The following is a 22,027-nucleotide window of genomic DNA, read 5'->3' as shown; positions in this document are numbered from 1 at the left end:
ACCAATGCCCCGATCGGGCTGAAGGACGTAGTTGGAGTCAGACCAACATCCGATTAGAAATGTCCAGTCGGAAGCTGTCAATGGAGAACGGCATTCAAAGGTAATAAGGGGTGGTGTACACTGAATCAGTGGCATCCGCTAGGTAACCGAACTTTGGCGTTAGTCCGAGTTGCGAGAGGAGTGGTGGGAGCCTCCAATTAAAGGAGTTACAAGGATGTAATTTTTCCGCATTCTGACATTTCATTGTAAATATGCACTGATGTTTGCATGAAAACAGTGTGGTATTACAACAGTAGTTATGATACCTGATCGTCAGTTACCAAACCCTGAAATAAAATATTTCTAACTACATACAGGACGCTGACAGAAGTTGAAATGTTAGATGGAGTTGTCTGCGAAAGCTGAGAGCGAAGACATATGTGTGCTTTACCCAAGGGCATACTATGTTCTAAAATCTTAAAATAACATTAGTGTATATGTCATCTATTTTAAAAAAGATGATACAGCATGAAACAAACTTCTCAAACTGGATCCTTTAAAAACACAAGATGGACAAGAGACACATTTTCAGAAAAGCTACATGAAGTTTCTCTTAAAAGTATGTGACTATTTTAAGTTAAATTATTAAAGGCTAAACTGGCACACACCATACATGCAAGCACACCACAGTGTAGGATAGGCAGATTCGAAGGACAATGAATGCATTAATAGATATTATAAGCCTTGCTTGGCAACATCACCACTCTTGCTTGATTATGAGTGGCATATTTGAGCACTGCCTGGGCCACATCTAGGGATACAAATATAAGATAAAATGTAAGAAAGAACATTAATTGACAAGACAGCAGCCCCTTGAAAAGCGTATGGATTATTCTTCTGTTCAGAAGACCTGCAGTAGCACTTTCTGAAAATTTCCTAAAGACTACAGATTCTGAAAGCTCTTCCTTTATGTCCCTAGTTTATTTTACAAAAGAATATGCATCTGATGTTTGCACCACAAGGATTTTCCTACACATTGTGGATGGTGAAACATTCACATCCTCCCTATTAATGAGGTAACACAGAGGACATGAACATCTTGTCCTCCTCATTAGAGGTGTTGAAGACATTTTCCAAGAATTTGTTGACTATAACTAAAATTAGAGGCTAGTGATTTCTCAGACATTCATTCTTAATTCCATTAAGTTGACTGCGTATAGTTAATCGTGCTGAACATTAGAATTTCTTTTATCTCTAATTCTTTTGAATTGCTTTCTATCATATCTTCCACCCCCCATCAATTTATGAAGGAATCAGAACTGAAACTGGTGATCTACATAAAGAGTGAACCAATAGTACCTAAAGAAGAGTGAGCCTCTCAATCTCTGTGAATGGGACTGCATTGGCAATTTTCGCATAAAGCATAACATTTTCACTGTCGCTCACTTTCTTTTGCAGGGAGGCCCTTTCTATTATATACTTACTGTTTGAAATTGGGTCTCTAGTTGGCAGAGGTATGCACCCTGTCTTAGTAGGGACAACAATCCTAGTCAGGGTAAGTCACAACGCAATCCTAAAGTAACCTGTGCTCACCCTCTAGTAGCTTGGCACAGAGCAGACAGGCTTAACTTAAAAGGCAATGTGTAAGGTATTTGTGCAATAATTCATATACCAACCAACACAGTAAATACACCACAAAAAGACTCCACAACTGTTTAGAAAAATAGACAATATTTATCTGAGTAAAATAAGACCAAATTCCAACATGTAGAAGTTGAGATATTGAATTTCAACAAATAAATGCAGTAGGGTGCTTAGATGCAGATAATGCTAAAAAGGTTATTTTAGGTCGTGCTGGATGAGGGCAAAGTTAAAGTTTGGGCAGACTTCATGAAAGACTACGCAGGCCCCAGTGAACAAAGTACCTTTCATGGTCGCAAGCCACAAAATGCATAAATGTTCGCCACGCAGTAATGGCAATGCGTCGGTTCTGGTTCACACAGTTGGGTCGATGTGTCAAAGTTGAGCCTCAAGGTCAAGACAACAGCTCTGCACTGTGTCATCATCAAATCTCACAGTCGGGCCAATGCGCCAGAGTCGAGTCTCGCGGTCGGTAACTCAGATCAGCATGGTGTCATTGTGGAGTCTCGCTGTCGGATCAATGCACTGGATTTGAGTCACACGTTTGGGACCTCGGATCGGAACTGCATCTGCGTCGCAGGAAAGTGCGTCAGTTCCGATCAGTGCAGTGGTGATGATGCTTTAATTTTGTTGCAAAACAGCTGTAGAACCCACTTCAGAGGTCCAGAACTTAGAGGGGGAAACTCAGACAAATGTAGGACTCACAGAAAGCAAAGTCCAGCAGTACCAACAGGATTGCAGGAAGTCTTTTGAGTTCCAGAGACTTCTGAAAACAGAAAGCAAGCCAGCAAGCCATTGGAGATCACTTGGAGGAAAGGTAGAGTCCAGCCACCTTCATCAGAGTTAGGGAGCAGCATGCAGCAAGCAGAAAAGCAGTCCTTCCAGAAAAGCAGTCCAGTTGAGTTCTTTGAGCAACACAGCAGTCCTTCTGACAGGGGTTCAGTTAAATATCCAGAAGTGTCTGATCTGTGTGGGTCAGAAACCCAGTACCTATACACAAAAGGGCCTTTGAAGTGGAGGTGACAGCAAATGCTGGCCTCTGAAGTGCACACAGCCCTTTATAGCCCTGTCCTGTCTGCCAGGCTAACCATGGGGCGTAGAGCAGTGCTTTGTGTGTGGACATGACACTACCTATTGAAGTATAAGTGTTAGCCCCTTCCATTCCTCCCTGCCAAGGAAGACTCATCAGAATGCAGATGAATACAGATGAGTGCTCAGAATGCAGATATGCCTCACAATCCTATGTTTGTGGCTGTCTAGAGGGAATGCACAAAGTGTAGCTGTCACCCAATCCAGAAGTGTATTGGAGATTGGCTGTAATGTACAAAAGAGTGAAAAGTAGAGAAATGTCCACTTTCTAAAAGTGGCATTTCTAAAACAGTGATGTTAAATGCAACTTCATTGGTATAGAGGATTTCTCAAGACCATTCCACATATATGAAACATGAAAAGCTACTCCTCCCTGATCAGGAATTACAGCATAAAAGTGTATTAAGGAATTCCCAATGCTAGCCTATGAGAAGAGTAGGCCTCACAGTAGTGAAAAACAAAATAGTCTGTTTGTCACTACCAGGATATGTAAAACATAAAATACATGTCCTACTGTTAGAAATGGGGGTCTCTAGTTTGCAGAGGTAGGTACCTTTGTCCGAATAGCGACCCTTGCTTCTAGTCAGGGTAACAGGAATACAAACTTTAGATAACCCCTGCTCACCCCCTGGGTAGCTTGGTACGGGTAGGCAGACTTATCCCAAATGCAATGTGTAAAATATTTATACTCAAAACACACAGTAATACAGTGATAACACCACAAATGAACACCACACCAGGTTAGAAAAATAAAGTATCAGCATCTAAAAACAACAAGACCAAAATGACAAAAATCCAACATACATGTAATAAAAATATGACTTTTCAAAGGTTTCAAGTAACTGGGTCCATAGAAAACTATGGATGCATGATTGTACACAAAGTACCTGTAGATGCATCAAAATTCATAAGGCCAAACAGCCTTAGAGATGGGAAGCATTGAGAAACTAAGAGACTCGTCAGTCCCCGAGTCCTTGGGAGGCGATGTGACAGTTCTGCTGCACGCAAGAGAAGTGATGCACCAAATCCGGACTATAGGGAGAAGTGATGCTTCACCTTCAAGATGGTTCTGGTCTGCAGGTGATATAGGGAAAACTTGACGCACAGGTGCGATGCGTGGTAATCCAGAATGCGTCGGCGATTGATGCGGTGGCCACAAGCGTAGCTGCTTCCATTTCTTCAGCCGCGATCCCACAATGCATTAGTTCTTGCAGCCGTGACAGGTGCTGCGTTGTCTCGGCAGCGGCGCAGCGATGTGTGGGGATTCTTCTTGCACTGCGGTGCTGCTTTGGGGAAAACAGCTGCAAGAGGAGCAATGCGTTGATCTTCTCAGTTCTTCAGGTTTCTTCCAGCTCTCCAGCTCCCAACAGCAGGAGCAACCTCCAGAGACAAAAACTGGAACAGGCTCCTGCTAGCAGGTCACAACTCTCAGCAGCACAGTTTAGGGGAGCTGTGGGGGTGACTTCTTTGTGTCCCTGAGACTTCAGAACAGGAGGCCAGCACACACAGGCCCTTGGAGATTCTTCTTCAAGCAGGTTCACAGCAAAGTTCCAGCCTTTGTCCTTTCTTTGGCAGAAACAGCAACTGCAGGCCAACCCCACAAAGCACACAGCAAAGGGGCAGTACTCCTCCTCAAAGCTCTGCAGCTCTTCTCCTTGGCAAAGGTTCTTCTTGAGTCCAGAAGTGATCTAAAGTTCTGGGTTTAAGGTCTAATACTTATACCCCATTCTGTCTTTGGTCTCTTTGTGCAAGGGTCTCTGAGCCTAGTTCGAACCAGTTCTGTCCTCACTGGTGTAGGGAGTAAAGACAGCATTGTGCAAGCGAGACAGGCCCTATTCAGGTGCAAGGAAATCTCCTCCCACTAATCTAAATGCAGCCAATCCCCATTCAGCTCAGCTCTGAGTCATTCAAGAAGGGCCAGACACACCTCAATCCCCCAGTAGCTGTCTACAGTGAATGCACATCCCCAGGCCCTGTCACTCCAAAACCAGATAGTCAGTCCACAAACAGGCAGAGGGACCCAGAATGGTTAAACAAGAAAAAGCCTACTTTCTAAAAGTGGCATTTTCAAACACATTATTTAAAAACCATCTTTACTAAAAGGAGGAAGAAGCTAAGCGTTTGGGGATAATCATGCAAAAAGGGCCAAGTCCAACACCTACCTTTTACTTACATAGCACCCCACACTTTGGGTTACCGAGGGCCTTCTTTAGGGGTGACGTATATGCAATAAACAGGGAGTTTAAGGCTTAGCAGGTAGGTTTAAATGCCAAGTCCATGTTCCAGTAAACTGCACACACAGGCTCTGCAGTGACAGGCCTGAGACATAGTTAGCGGGCTACTTAGGTGGGGGGCACAAGCACTGCTGCAGGCCCAGTAGTAGCATTTAATTTACAGGCCCTGGGCACATGTAGTGCACTTAACTAGGGACTTATAAGTAAATTAAATATGCCAATTGGGTATGAACTAATGTTACCATGTCTTAGGGAGAGAGCATATGCACTTTAGCAATGGCTAGCAGTTGCAAAGTGCTCAGAGTCCTAAAGGCAGCAAAAACGAGGTCAGAAAAATAGGAGGAGGAAGGCAAAATGTTTGGGGTGACCCTTCAAAGAGGGCCATTTTCCAATGCTTGCATTGGTCATTAAGAACACTGTGTTATCCCTTTGTGTACTGGGAACATCACATGGCACATTGTTTTTATGCAGCACAGGAAAGATCCTCATAGCACTCATTTTGTGATCAGATTGAACTCTAATTCTCCCTCCAGTTCAATTTTTCATTTACAAGAAAACTCACAGCAACCCATATCTTAAATTGGCATGGTTTCTAGATATGTGGTTTAAGAATAATAAATATATTACTTACCAAGCAGGAATAGGAGTCATTAAGTCTGTGGTCAAGAGTGAGGCGTTGAACCATTTCAAACAGTGAGGCGTGGTCAAAGTTACAGGGATTAGAAGATATAAATTCATCCATTCCATGCTTTTGTGCTCTATCTGCATCTGTTCATTTATACATGTAAAGAAATATATGATTTGTAGACACACATCTTGTTGCAAATAACATTAGTGTATAGAGTTGCAAGCTTTAAAGATGCTAACTATTCCTTTCTTCTTATGCTAAAATGTTGTTTACAGCTTAACACGTGGGCTTATTTGAATCTATGATAGACAACTTGAATCACAAATTTATTAACTTATAAAACAGTAACCTGGCAAATGCATTTAAACCAATTTCTCTTAATGTTAATTAGAACATGTTGTAAATTAAAATGAAATGATGAATCATACATTAGTTTATATCCTGCATACAATAACAACGTATTTATTTTCAAGTAGGAACATTTTGAGTACCCCTATTTTATTATGTTTGTCTATTAAATAGATTCTGCCATTCTATTAAAGTTATGTCTAGCTGGAACTTTCAAGGAAGTTTTTCTTACATTACTTTTATTGTTTTTCACTAGCACATTGCCAGTATTTGACCCCATGTTTACCTTTTTGATATTTCATTTTTAATCAGTTATTTACTTTACTTCAAATAAGTATAAGATGTTATTTAGGTAATACTGATTTTTCTAAGGAAGCTTCATCTTTGGCCACAGACACCATTCAGAAATCATTATCAGATAAATTGACAGATAGTCAATTTAGTAAGGCTCTTATTGGGCGTTAATTTTCATGTTATTTATAGCTTCAGTATATTAACAATTTCTTTTTCACATAGAATGTTGTAAGCACAGCCCATGGGGCAACATATATTTGATTGAACATGCATAACACAATCTGTCTAAACTCAGCAGGAAAACAATCAAGAGATCTGAATCAAGGTGTTTGGGAAAAGGAGGAGGGTATGCTCGTTACAAACAGGCAATTTCATATTACATGCATGTTCACCAATGTTGGAAATGGTGTGTAAAACTGAACAAGGGTTACATCATTATTTTGAAGGGCAGTTCTTTGAAAGCCCTGCTCTGAAATTAACCAATTAAAAATGCTACAACAGAGACCTTCACTGAGTGATTTGAAGTGATGGAATCCAACATACAACCTTAGAAATGATCATACATGTGCACTGACCCCTTGATAGGTTTGGCCACCTGTCACCTTTGCCGGTTGAGCAGCATGAGCAAAAACTTTGGATAATCCACAAATACACCTTTGTGCCAAAATAAACCAAATTCATGTTCTTTAAAATAGGATGACAAGGGCACTGTATATCTTTTCAGATTCAGGTGAAGTTTTCTGCAAGGGCCTCCTACTTTACTGGAAAGAAAGAGATCCTTCTTTCCACTTACACCTTTCCATTAGTAGTAGTCCTACTGACTCCCAACTGGTATGCAATGTGTGGCATACTTGGAATCACAAAGGCAATTTGACCTGTATACCCAGTGGTTGTGATAAAGCACTTTTAACTTGTCATTGTTATACTGAATGTAAAACATAGTGTAACAGAACATTTCACAGATTGATCATATTATTTTAATACAATTTCTCCATGACAATTGTTCCCTTTTTCAATTCATCAACCCATAATCACTTTTGTATGTACTTATTAATCTCCATGACACAAATCTTTAAGGAACACGTCATCATGACACAGTAGCTGTCCCTCTTGCTCTTAGTTTTCCCTACAATCATTGTTGGCTTTCCTTTCATCTTTTTTCGGCTGCATTTTGGATATATGAACACTTTATAATGCCACATACAAGAAAACATACATTTCTTTCACATTTCTCACATATTCTGGTCCTCATATGGTAGCCCTTTTCAGGTTTCTGAGCTTCTACCACACATTATTTTCATCTCTGTACTATATTTGCCAGTTCTAACAGCTTCATGCCACTCCCCTGCAACATTCAAATTTATTTCCAATAACCTTTAAATTTGAGAGACAATATTGTGAGAAACTGGGTTGTTGGTTCAGTAGGGTGTTTAAGCTGCTCATGCAACAGCCACAATCCCTGTCAGGGTGAAGCACCAAAGTCACTAAATTAACCTGTGCTTAATCCTCTGCTAGCTTGCCACAAAAACATTTAGGCTTAACTTAGAGGCAATATGTAAAGTATTTATGCAGCACACAAACAGTAATACATTGAAAACACAGCACAGAAAAAAACATACACATTTTTTAAAATAGACTACATTTTATTAACATGACATCAATGACATACAAACGACAAATATTCAAGTAGTGGAACCCTGTTATTAATTTTTTTTATGTAAGGTATAAAATAGCACCTAAAAGATAAAAGTACTTACCGTGCGCATCTAGTCGTGCAAGAGCAGGTCAAAGTTGAAAATATGACCGACCGCGATGGAGCATGGTTTGGATACAAAGGGCGGATATAGCCTGGTCTGTGCTTACCTTCAGACTTAGCAGAAATTTGAAGAAAAATGTTCTGAAAAGGTAATTTTCACTGGGGCAAGGATACAGGCAGCGTCTGAGGAGGAAGCCTCATTGTTGGGCAGATGCTGGACGAAGTAGAGGTGAAGATTTCTCTATCCAAGTAAGTGATAGAATGCACTCTGTTTTTTACTTTACTTCGTTTGTTCAAGTTGGTCTGGGCGCAAATATATTTCCATTGCCTGTGTCCTGCCCTAATAGCATTAATGTGTAAATCCAGCAGGTGTGGAGCACAGTTGTACCCCTTTACTAGTCGCACAACATTATCCATAAGTATTCAAAAGACTCAATTTCTTTGACCCCTTTTGGAAGTCCAAACTCTCCAGTTGGACAAGGCAGGAGCCTGGAGCTGTCAAAAGTTCCATGAGGCAGAACCCCTTTGAGGAAGGACCCCTGAACAGTATTTGCTGCTGCACATTGGAATATAGTGGGAGCTGCTGCAAAGTCAGGCCGAAAGGGAGGATAGATGAGCAGGTTGGTACCAGTCTCCTCTTGCTTCTTAGAGCAGTTTTTAGCCCAAAGAATGTTAAGTCCCAAGTTTTGGATTTTGGCTATCTGGGTACCTTTAGCACAACCACCAAGGGTCTAGGAGAGGAGGGGCACAACTTGGGGTTCAGGAGTAAATCAGGCTGAGACCAGGTGCGTGTTCAAGATGGTTGGAGCCATCTCTGAGGCTCTGATCAGGAGGCCAGCCAACTAGCTATTGGAGCAGCTCTGGTAGTCCTGGGATCAGCAGTACAACAGAGCTCAAACAGCAGGGAAGGCCTCTGATGGTTCAAGGTTGACTTTAGGCAGCAAATCCGTCCTTCCCGGTCAAGCAAGGCAGACTTCTGAAGAACACAGCAGGCCACAGTATCAGGCTGTTGTCTGAGAGTCTTTCCGCAGGTCCAGAAAGTGAACTGATGAGTGGGCCTGAGGGTCCTATTGGAGGGTTAGGCACAGTCTGTGGAAGACTCAGACGGACTGCTGTTCTGCAAGAAAGACCACTACTGTGCTGCCTCAATTAAAGTACTGGACCTGCATCTTAAACCCAAGGCCACCAGAGTGACTCTAAAAGCTAGTTGGTTGGCTTCCTGATCAGAAGCCTCATGGACAGAAAAGGCTCCAACCCTCTTGAACCCGGCACCTGGACACTATTTGATGTGAGCCTTGCCCTCAAAGTAGTACCACCCCAGTCATGAACCCCAAGAAGCAGGCCTGAAGGTGCCTTGTCAGTCCACTGTGGTCCAGTGAGCAGAACTGACACATCGGGATGCTTATCTTCACAGCCACATCAGAACCACCACTGTGCAACACATCCTTGATGCATGACTTTGCATCCCAAGCTCCTCATTGACGGCATACTTGACAACAATGCAGGTCTCTGCATTACAGCCTTGCAGCTCATCGGAATCACAGCTTTGCGAAACATCTTCAACACAGGATCTTGCAATGCTCTGCAACCAGGATTTCCAACACCAACTTTGTTCAGAGGACCTTAACTGTTTCCTGTATTTGGACCACCCTCCATCGCAGGAGACCTAAACATGTGACTTTGTCCTGGTCTTGCGCAACTAGATAACCACTGTTGGCACTTGGTACTTCTAGGCACTATTTTTGCTTAAAAGGTTAAAATTGCATATCTCTGGTTCTACTGATTGAATTTTTGTTTTGTTGGTCTCAAATAACTTATTACATTTTACTCTATTTCCTAAATCGGTGTGGCATTTTTCTGGTGTTGTGTTTTCACTTTATTATTATTTGACATGTCACAACATTGTCTCTAAATTAAGCCTGACTGCTTTTCTGCCAAGCTGCCAGAGGATTAAGCTCAGGTTAATTGTGGGTTTGCTTGTGTTTAATCTGGACAGAAATTATGGTTGCTGCTTGAGTTTGGTTTCACCCCCCTCAACCAGTAACCCAATGTCCAACTAGGGGTGAAGGATTCAAGTTTGGGGGTGACCCTGCAGAGAGGACCAAGTCCAACAAACACCCTGCTAGAATCTCTCTAATTGAGGACACAATGCGTCCAGGTGTTCCAAAATGGTATCTCCTACCTTATAGTGGCCACAAATAACTAGTATATTTGAAATCATTCTATTTCATCACTTGTTGCTGGGTGTAGTATAATCAATGCTTTGAAATAATTTAATTCAGTAGAAATTTACTCTTAAAACATATTATTTGTTTGTGGTCAATTTCCTAATGTAGCTGTCCATGTTTCACAGTTTAGTGCACTATCTTGAAGGGAACCATTATTTACAATTTAAAATATCTTGAATATCATGCCATGGAGACTCAAGCATAGTTGTCTTCCATAATGAGGAAAGCAACGCATGCTAACCATGCAAATCTTATTTTTAGTTCTAAATGATATCCTATGATGGTTTCATCAATAACCTAACATCAATTTTGGTGGCACTACAAATTATGACAGGCCATTCCTTTAGTAATTTTCTTTATTTTAAATTCCGTAATTTCACATTTAATTCAAGCTTGTTTTATAACACCTCTGATTTTTCAAAGCTTTACTATTTATTTCCAATTTGTACAGAAAATTATATTTTGTCAAAATACAATCCATGATAAAAATAGATTCCTCTCTTATTAGTTTCAGCAGTTAGTTTTTAGATGTCATCATTCTTCACTCTCAATATTAATAACTAACTTTGTGGAGCAAAAATAATTAAATGTTTCTAAGATATATTAAAATGATCAATTCTCTGAAATCAACATGATTGTATTTTCTTAACCACTCAAGTAATACTAAATATATTTACATAAAAAACAAGCTATCCTAGCACAATGTTGTGTGTAGCTATGTGTAGCTATGTTCAAGGGGAGAGGATGTAGCCTAACGGTTAGGGCGGTGGATTTCAAATCTGGGGAACCAGGTTCAAGTCTCGGCAACGATGCTCAACATCCTATGATTCTGGGCAAATCACTTAATCTCTCAGTGCCTAACAAAAAAATGAAAGTGTCCTCATGTAATGCAACTGGTGCTCATGTAAAGCGCACTGATACCTGATTTTCGGGTCAAGTTTGCGCTAAAGAAAAACTTTGAGAGAAAAAAAAAAGTAGTTCTGTCGAGGAGAAACTAACATTAGGACTTTATACACCACAACAAAGGTGATTTTCCTTTAATGATTTTTGAGTGAGTTTGCCAATCTAATCAAGATTTGAAAAAGACATCTGTAGCTAAATGTACACATTTTCCTCCATGGCTAATGCAGCTTGTTTGAATGGGTCAAACATCATTCATGAAAAACAAATTACAGTTTTCATGAACTCACTACCTCATATATATGATTTTGCTTAGATTTGGTTAGATGCCCTGTTAGGTTAAAAGAAAGTCTGACCACCAGTCTAATCTGCTAATAATCACTAGGGCAACAATTTCACCCTAACCGTGGTATTAGACTTAATTTAAAGTAAACACATGTATCTTTATTACAGGTTTTCTAGTGAATTCTTGTGGTTTTGAAATCATTACTCGATACAGTATTATTGACTATGATCAATAAAATAGAAAATATATGCTGTGGCTAGCATGCCGTATGAGTGCATATTATCCCAAGAGTCACAGAGTATTCACAGAATCTATAGTTCTAGTATCATTACACTAACTGCATAGATGCTAGAGCTCCATGCTTAGTTGGTGATTCTACAGATGCAGAGCAAATTGCCCTTTGAAAAATGTAGGATACACAGGCATCACTATGGATGATATTAACTGTAACAGTGTACAAAGGTTGGGATAGTTTATATGATTACACTGCATACTTTAAATCAATGACACAAATGTCTAATAAAATAGTAAATACATTTACACTGAAGCATACAAATTGCCTATTCAGGACATTTCTATGCCTTAATGAACAAACATTTTCAAAGCAATAGGTCTTGCATTTGAGAGAGTTAGATCTATTGCCGTTATAAATAACAAAGTGTTTTACCCATGTTTTTTGATTTAGAGTGGAGTGGAAATATAAACAAGCATTTGCAATGCAATCGGTTTTGCATTTTTGAAAGTTAGAGCTGTTGGTGTTGAAATTGACAATATTTTAAACTTTTTTTATGCAGCTGAGTGGTAAAATTTGCATAGCGCTATTGCCATTCATATGGCTTTGCAGCGCTGGAGAACCAGAAAATGGGAAATAGGTTATGGGGGAGGGGAGACAAAAGTAATATGCTGGCTGAAAAAATAAGAACTGCATCCTGGAAATAGCAAACACTCATAGGCAATGCAAGATTCAGTAAAGCATGTGAAATATAAGCAGGAACAACATAGTTACCTTAACGCTTTTACACTTACTATTTAGAAATCATTCAGTGTATTTGCCAGAAAAGTTAAGAACATGACTACAGGGACCTGTTTCAATGTCCATTGCTTCAAAAACAAAGCACAACGCAGTGGTGCTTTAAAGATATAAACAGGAACAATAACTTAATTAACTGTGGAAACACCTTTCAGGGCTGTGTTTCGCCTTTATGTCTGCCTGTGTTATTAGAAAGGAAATCTGATATTTTATTTATGGGATGCTACTTTTGTGACAATCTGTTCTATGTCTTCATTTTCCTTACCAAACCACTGCCATATTAAACATATCTGATGCAAAGGAGTTATATGTAGCATATAGTCACCAAACCCTCATTTCAATCTTTGTATTCAATAATAACAGGCAGTGAGTAAAGGATAATATGCTGGCTTCTTTTTATAAGCTACCGTAACTATGAACACTATGTGATGATAAGAGATGCGACGACGGATTCCAGGAATATTTAAACGATATGTAGATGTTAACAAGATATAAACAAATTGAAGAATACCCAACAAAGCCTTATTTTCATGGGATATATTAAATATATATATATCAAAATACATTAACATACATGACATTGAAAACATCACAATAAGACTATACTAAATCCTGTGGATGGTGCAGAAATCAGGCAATCAAACAGCCACAAGAACTGCACTTTAATCAGAAAAAAGCAAATACATAAAAAGACCAGCATAACTAAAAGTATTATAGCTAATTTAAATGAATGTTTCCGGTTAAGACATTTGACATTCAAATAGTACACACCAAGCTTTCATTTCCAAAGCTCCTCTCGATAATTTCCTTCACAACTTGCAGCATGTATGGGTCAACACAACTGAAGCAAAGATTTAACACACGTAAAAAGTGTCTATTTGCCTAATTCAGCACAGGTCTCAGCCCACACACGCCTCTAATCATAGTGCAACGGAAGCACAAATGCAAAATCAAAGGAGTCAACTATTTTTCCTGAAGTTATAGTAGCATCTAAAGGAGGTGTTTGTACCCTATTTGGCTATGATAGTTTTACTTCGGTGCCCGGACCGTTTTTAACATACCTTTAAACGCTTCCCATATTGCAAGAAAAGCTTAAAGATTTTAATTGTTATTGCCACCTAAGTGACTGTTGGCAAGAGAAAGAAAAGACTCAACTTGCCACGTGTAATCGGACCGACTGGAAAGTCCCGAGTTGGTGAATAAAAGGTTGTGAGAAAACAATAGAAAAAGCTTTGTAAGCCATTATAAATATGATTACAATACAATTACTAACAGCAACATTGCCTTCTGGAAAATAGTAATTTACCAGATACCAGGCAATGCATCTCCAAGGCAGGTAGAAGGAACGTGGAGGGTTCTGCGCCCCACACACCGGAGAGAGAGCATGCATGTTTGTCTCGAGCCTTCAAAGGGCCGACTCTAAAGTGATAACCAGACCAGGCAAGACCCGAATGTGTGACACCGGAAGCTGTCGCTGCAGCATGTCTTGGGCATGTTCTAATTGAGCAGATGACGATGAGACAACCATGATGAATACGCTGAATTCGCAAATAAAACGTGTTAGTCCGGGAATAAAATATTTTTCTTCCACTATGAAGTGAGTAGTTAGGCAAAGTTAGCAAAACTGTATCTAAGAGGGGACAAAAAAATAATGAATGTAAATAGGAAGTCATGAGGATTTAACAGGGCAGCGAGTGGGAGCACCGCCTTCACAGCAGCTCAGATTGGAGCCCAACAGATGATCTGTGCGTCCAGAGGAAATTAACGGAGCATGACAAATGCATGAGGATTGTTGAAGGGGCAGTGTTTCAACGAGGTAGCGAACAGCTCTGATCAGAGCACAACATGGTCTGTACGGCCGAAGGAAATTAAAGGAGCATGACAAATGTATGAGGATTGTTAAAGGGGCAGTCTTTCAATGAATAGCAACTGTGACAAGATAATAAACAGAGTGACCAACAAAACAGGCAACAGCAAACATGGGCAGTAAAGGAAGATGAAAATAGTCCCACAAAACACAAAGAAAGAACCAAGGCGTAATGATACAGTAGTCAGGCCGTGCTGTGTGGGAGGAAACGAAAGTCAAAAAGGAGGGACAAGAGGAATGACTGATCAATAGCAACAGAAGATTTTTAAAGGACACTGAAACACACAAATGAGAAGCAGTGGGTGGACTTTACCCCCAGAAGAAGATACAATAGGTCTCGAAAGCTTGACCTAAAAATGCAGTGTAAATCTGTCCACAAGTTATAGCTGCAGTTGAGAAAAAATATTAACATAGGGATTTTGTAGGCACAACACCTAAAACTGATTTTGTTAAGTAACTGTTGTAATGTGAATCAAAACTGTGCCACAATTAGTGTGAAAAACAAGCGCTAAACAGGATGGGTAAGTATCAAGTATTGTGTGAAGTCTTTTTAAGGCTTTTTACAAAACAAAAATGGGTATTTCCTGGATGAGGATAAAAAAATACCTACAGAGGAGTTACTGCTCCCCATTAACACATACACAAACACACACCTACACCTACACATATATTTAAAAATGTGTGTGTGTGTTATTGTGTGGGCTTGAGTATATGTGCACAGGTATGTGTCTTCATAGCTTGCATCTAAAATATTTAAATTGATAACATGAAAGAAACCATAAAGAGACTGACGTTAAACTCTTGGTCATTTGCTTATTTGGCAGGGCAAACCGCATTGTCACAGTTCCCTACAAATGACATTAAACAGAGCTGATGCCTGGCTGTGGATCGGTCAAACACTGTGTTGTAGTTCCTGAGGATAAAGGCTTTCAGGGACTGTAAATAGACCGTGAAATACACTGATGTATCCAGGATTATAATGTTTATGTAAATTTTAATAACTGCATCGAATGTTGTATATGTTGCCACATAATTGCTGCATCATTTGGGGGTGCTTGCATGCTGATATTCAAGCCAAAATGATTATTCATTTTGTAAATATTAGATAAATTAGTTTGAATAAATCTATGTAGAGATTTGGGGGCACATGCATCAAGCAAGGCAATTGCGATTCCTTAATAGCGATTAATAAGGAACCGCTATTAGGTAATCGCAATTGCCTATGCATGTAGGTTTTGCTAAAAAATTAGCGATTCCTACATATTCCTTAATTGCGAATCGCAAATGTTGATTCACAATTAAGGAATGGCTTCCCATTCATTCCTATGGGCCTTGAGGCCCATAGGATAGAATGGGATTGTACTCGCAAATTGCGCATGCAATTTCAAGGATGCAAGGGGGCCAAAAGGCCATCCTGAAGCACCCCCTAAGGGCATGTGTGTGCACCACAATGCACTTTGAAAAATGCATTTATTTGCATTTATCAAAGGAATTGCAAATTACCATCAACTAGAAGTTGATGGTAATTTGCGATTCCATATTGCGAAAACACAATTTGCGAATGCATAATGCATCGCATTTATGGGATTGCAATTTGCGATTCCCTAAATGAATTCGCAGTTTAGGTAATCGCAAAAAATTGCGATTACCTATTTTGCGAATGCATTTTGTTTTATACATCGCAAATTGCATTTTAACGGTTGCAAACGTTTGCGACCAGTAAGATGCTTGATGCATTTGCCCCTTGGTGTGCTATGCTCTCATATCTCTTCACTGTTTGACAAGTATATTGTAATGTTTTGATACATTTCCTTCTTCTGAGTAATCATGTTCTAGTATGCTTTGTAATACAAATAAGGCTAAGCAGGTATCAGACAAGTACAATACTACTTCAGACCAATCATAATTTAAGATCCTTTGCTTTCTTACCATGAATTTCATCCATTATCCTTATTTAGGCAGATTGCCCAATTATAGTACAATGCAGGTTAATTGGTGACATGAATGTGCATGTATGCTCACAAAGGTACAATTCTGTGGATGTGCAGAAGGGTTTGCATTGGTGTTGTCCACATCTTAACATCTTTTTCACTTCTCCATGTCTTTCCCTTTTCACATTGTTATTCATGAGGGAATTCACTCATAATTTAAGTAGTTTGCACATAAGAAAATCAATTCAAATTCCCTAAAATATTACTGATACATATTCAACTTCTCATGCTCCTATGTGAACTTTGGTTCTGTTTCTAAGTGGCCTGGAATTTTGGGGATGTAAAATCACCCAAAGACAGAACAGCAATTCAAGCTGTGGTTGTAGATAGAAACATTTTAGGTCTGCATCCCACATTTTCCTCTCCCTCATCAGTGAGAGGGATATCCTGTGGTATTAGAGTTGCTAAACATAAGAATGTCAGATTTTCCCCCATCTCAAAGAGTTTCCCTCACTTAAATCTGACTATGTTTTCCTGGTAAACCCTGTAAAAGGAAATACTCAAATGAATGGTAAGTTTACACATGTTGAAATGTCGAATTGGATACAAAAAATAGGTTTTACCCATTGTGGATATACTGACTTACAGAATGAGGGAGGTAATTAAGAACATGAAGAAGGTTAGATATGGGGCAGTGACCTCCCTACCCCCTTAGTAAGACAGTAGAGGGTGGACTTGATGGAGAGGATTCCCATGGATATCTTTGGACCACTTCTGACTAGAAGTGCTCTGTAAGTTGCCAGGATGCTGTGGGACCTGGGGATTGCAGGCAGGCAGGCACTGAAACCTGTCTGAGGGCTACAGGGAGCTGCTGTTGACTTATCGGGCAGCTCATTGAGGTTCTCCTTCAGAGAATCCTAAAAAAGCACCAGAAAATACAATGAGTCAGGGAAAAGTCTTCCGCCACACTAAATTTGGGCTCTGAAAGCGGGGATGTGTAGAGGAGTGCAACTATGATATCACAAGTGTCTACGTACACCTAATACTAAAATCCATTTTAAAGCAAGTACTGTACCCACAACCAAAGCTAACATTAAAATCCAGTTTGAAGCAGGTACTGCACCAACAACAAACCAGAGATAGAATTCTGGAAGGAAAAAAGCAGAGTTATTTAGCAACTAGATGCTGAATAAACAAGCATTGTCCTAGCATCCTGTTTACTACCTTACAAGAGTGTCACAAGTTTACACATGGCTCAAAGAGAGACTTGTCAGGCAGGATTTGTGAATGTAGTGCAGAGAGGACGGCATGTCCCATGCTGCCGCAAGCTCAATGACATCATCACTGCCCATTCAGTTTGACCTATCAATCACAATGACCTATTGTGTAGTGTCTGGAAGGAATGTTACACCTCAATCACACTGTATTCAGGTTAAGTACAGGATGGGACTAGCTGAAGAGTTATTGCAAATTTGCCTCCAGGAACTTTAGGCAGGGAAAAGGTACATTTTTAAAAGTAATTTTTCCTTAACATTTATTACGAACACAAAGTCACCACTGAATTGGATTTTTAATAACGACTAAAAATAGCTGCTTAATACATTTTATAGTTGGTTCTATCCATGAGATATAGTATTAGTATTTTAATCTGTACTCTGATTGTCTACATGGGACAGCTTGGCCTGCTACAGTGACATAGCCTTTTGGGCCTTGTCACTGTAGGGATATGTTAACATGACATTTTCTACATGTCCCACTTTTAAATACCATGCATCCTACCTTGTGGACTACAAGGCCTCTATATTGGGAACTTACAAATATTTTAAAAGGAGGGGTTACCTGTCCAAAAGAGTTGTTTTAACAGGTCATACTGCAGTTTTAAAATAGAGCAGCCAGGCTTCAATGCAAGGCATGAAGCCATGTTTTTCTTTGTGACACTAGTGGATAGCCCAATAAGTGCTGCAGTTCATAGGTGACATTTTACTTCTAATGCCATGAGTGTATCTCTGCACCAGATACCATGGGATGCCAATGAGGAGTTAGCCAAATGTATCAAACTTTTGAGGTCAGAGCACATGTACTAGGTCATTGTTAGCAGTATCCCAGTGCCAGGGTCAAAAACCCAGCAGCATCAGTCCAGAATAAAATGCTGGTGAACAGCTATTTGCATTACTGATTTCAGAGTCTATAGCCCACAGTACCTCCCCTTAGTAAGACCTGGACTGTTCTGCTTCACTACCACAGGTGTAAAGTGCTAAAAAAGGGCATTTTGGTCAACGTTTGGGTACTGCAAGATATACGTTTAGGACACCAGAGGCAAATTACCCTTGTTGGTACAATTGGTACCCAGTACCTTCAGGGTGGACTGGGACCCTTAAACCCAGATTTCTTACATGTACATTTTGTGATGAAGACCATGTTCTCCCTCGATGGTTAAAATGAGGAATCTGGACCAATGCAGAGCTGTGGATTTCATCAGTATAGATTCATGGAAAATGTGGAATTGTGAATTTACTGGTGTCCCTAAAAGTATAACTTATATGCCCACGTGAAGAAAAATGTATGTATGTGTGTATGTTTGTATGAGTTAGCATGTGTATGTGTGTGAGAGAAACAGAGAGAGAGAGGGAGAGTATGCTGTCTTCACAGATATGATTCTCTGCAAACAGGGAACCTTTATGTAAAAAGTGACATTCCATTACCAGAGGCCTAATGTACTAAAAGTATTTTTTCAAAAAGTTTTCACAAATTGTACACAACTTTTTACAAACTTTCTGATTTGACAAAGCTGCATACATACAATTAGGTTGCATTACAAAATCGCCATTTTCAGGGGAGTCAAAGAACAAGTTGCCTAACTAACATTAATTAGGCAGGTTGCCATATTTGCTCCCTTGTGATTGGCTAAAAACTCAGAGATGGTGACCTGCAAGGGAAAGCAGTTAATTATCCATGTGTTTGCATTCCCAAATAGAAAGCATTTTTTCCTCAAGCAGTGCTGCTTTAATATCATAAAAGTTTTCTATATGGAAAACATCAGGGGAGGAGCCAGTGCTTTGCCTTCCCCCGGGACAGCAACACAATCCCCAAAAGGGAAGGGGTCCCAAGGGGATCCTATCCCAAGTACAAATCAATACCACCTCTTTTGAAGTGTTGGAAACTGTTCAAAAGTTTGAAACTGAAACTGCAGTTGCAAATCAATAAGACATTGCATACCGTTTCACAATTTAAAATGAATGTCCCTTTTACATCCCTTTCAAACTGCAATACAGTATGGGTTACAAAGCCCATTTTATGAGTGAAAAACATTTTTCTGACTCTTTCCTTGGGTTTTGTAAAGTGTAAAAAAGATTTTTGCAGTTGCAAATCCAGTGATTCTACTTATCACACATTTGCAATAGTAAAATTATTTCTTACCATTGGCCCATAATACAGTATCTGCCATCTAAAATTATAAGTAGTAAAGACATGAGTTAATCTACAAATGTTTATATTTGGACTCTTGGGGCTTCCAAACTCAAGCAAAAAATACAATCTGAGAAGACGCAATGCAATTCCAGTCAACATCGGTTAAATACTCTCACTATTTTAACACTGAAAGAAATCACATATTTAATAATATGATTGAAAATGAGCTCTTTTGACAGCACTTTTATTGGTAATGTTTGTTTTGATGCATTGGTAATTTGCTTTACATACCATCTTCTAAATGATTTGGTTATGGGAGGATACATTGTGGTATGACTGGTGCTATGGAATGTGTTCCACTCACTTCATTTTTCACTCAGTGAAGGCTTACATTTTCACAGTGTACAATAACTACTAATTTTTTAAGCTCCAAGGATTTTAGGTAATGCTGCTTAGAAATAATGAAAGGTTGGATGAATGTATGAGAATTAATTTTAGCGACTTAACTGAGACCAAACAAAGGACGAATCAGAAGTCTTGAAACATAATACAGCTTTAATTTCAATTAATTACTTGCATATTTTATTGTTTTTTTTGCCACTCTATGCATATGTTTTGCTGTTAATATGTGTCCAATTTCTGTAACTTTTGTAAACTACAGATATAAAGAACAAGGTTACACAATCCACAGTCACTGAAAAACTGCTATTGTCATTCCTCCTTATTGATTTTATCTACCAGAAATGTTAGTGGTGTGTTGTTTATAGAAATGAGAGGAATTCATAGTTGTGACATTGGGCCTCATTATTGGATAAAAAAGATGTCAGTTCTCGAACACACTACAAGTTAAACCAGTTATTTACGTGAATTCCAAATGCATTAATTTATTGACATGATGTGTTTGTTCGTGAAATTATTAATACAGGCATTCAAATCAATGAATTGATTATGCAGGCATTTATTTATGTTTGAAAAGGGAATTAAAATCTAGCCATTTTAAAGTAATTTATATATATGAACTGCAAAATACTATAGGGAATTCTTACTGACTTGCTTATACAGAAAATGTTTGTCTGTGGTATCTAGATGATACCAAAAGAATGAAGATCTTATTTGGGAGGTAATAAACAATGACACTAATTATAATAATCAACGTATAGAAAGTTAAGAATTGGCTATGATGATTTGCTGATATAAAAGTGTATGTATTACTTCAAAGTATATTGATTTACTATGTTGGCCCAAAACAGGATCAGCATTGGTAATTAAAATGTTAGGCTCAACTTTGTTCAGTGGTCTGCATATCACTTTTGTGAGACACTTACAATCATGTAATTTCTCTGTTTTGTTTCTGAGGAGGGGGATATGGAGTGGTTACATAATTTACACTGAATGAATTATAGTTAAATTACTGATACATTTAGAGGAAATCTAATTCTTATATATCCCCTGATGTAACAGTTTGACATCCCTTGTGACAATCTTCATTAACCAATATCCAGAAAGTTAAGGCTGACTACACATAATTGCAGAGATGGTTACTAGTGGACAAGATTTGTGACATCGAGTGGCTCCTATAAATGGTAGGCAGTAATGAGGACTATCTGTGTTCTATTCTCGCTTTGATAACTGTGACCAGCAGTCCAAAGTTCACAAGGATTCTCATTACATCCCCCTTCGTAGTGCCTATGTCTTGCGTATCAACAGCAAAAGAGATCCCAATTGGCTATTTTGTGTATGGAATTTATATTAAGGGACATATTACTGGGCCCAGTGGTACAGAGCATGATTTAGGTAACATTAGTTCTAAAAAATATATATATACATTGTATTAAATATAAAAATGATCACAATTTGTAAATGATGATGGGTCTGTACTTAATATGTTTTTTATGAGTGTGCTGCTATTTCTAATGTAATTTGAAAAGGTACTTTTGTTACCATTATCAACCATTGAAAAAGAAATGTATATGTTTCATTTTGGAATTCAAATGTGGGTCTAAAATAACACAATATTACATTATTTTGTTTAATTTTAAAACCAACAAAACATGAACTGAGGTAATTTGTTTTCTTTTAATGTACCTAATTATACACAAATATATCCTATCTCCTTGGTAGGAATGCTGGAATTATAATTAAACATGTTTCATGTTTTAAAACATCTTGTAAGATATGAACTTATGGAATATTACTGCTTGCACTCCATAAAGAATTTCTGGTTCTCAAACGTAAAAATATTTCATGAATGTTTTAAAGGAGTTTATAAACTGTACACAAATTCAATGCCACATGCTTCTTGTGTACAGAAAAGTGATTTAAGGCAAATCTGAGTTCATGCAGATTATGCAAAAGTGAAAGTCATATCCTTAAGCTGCATTCCTGAAATATAGCATCTGCAAACTCAC

General features: G+C 38.9%; 1 protein-coding gene across 15 annotated transcripts in view; it reads right to left on the bottom strand.

Moving 5' to 3' along the window:
• CADPS (calcium dependent secretion activator) overlaps positions 1–22,027 on the bottom strand; it is a 1,625,151-nt gene that overhangs the window by 718,670 nt on the left and 884,454 nt on the right. For all 15 annotated transcript variants that reach the window (XM_085624714.1, XM_085624723.1, XM_085624709.1 and 12 more), the window contains exon 12: positions 5,575–5,711. In XM_085624714.1, coding sequence (XP_085480840.1) covers positions 5,575–5,711 — 137 coding nt within the window. The remainder of the gene's footprint in view (positions 1–5,574; positions 5,712–22,027) is intronic.

Source organism: Triturus cristatus, chromosome 9 (genome assembly GCF_964204655.1).
Source record: "Triturus cristatus chromosome 9, aTriCri1.1, whole genome shotgun sequence".
Lineage (NCBI taxonomy): Eukaryota > Metazoa > Chordata > Amphibia > Caudata > Salamandridae > Triturus > Triturus cristatus.
Note: the sequence above shows the minus strand (reverse complement) of the source record. Positions and strands in the feature narration are given on the sequence as shown.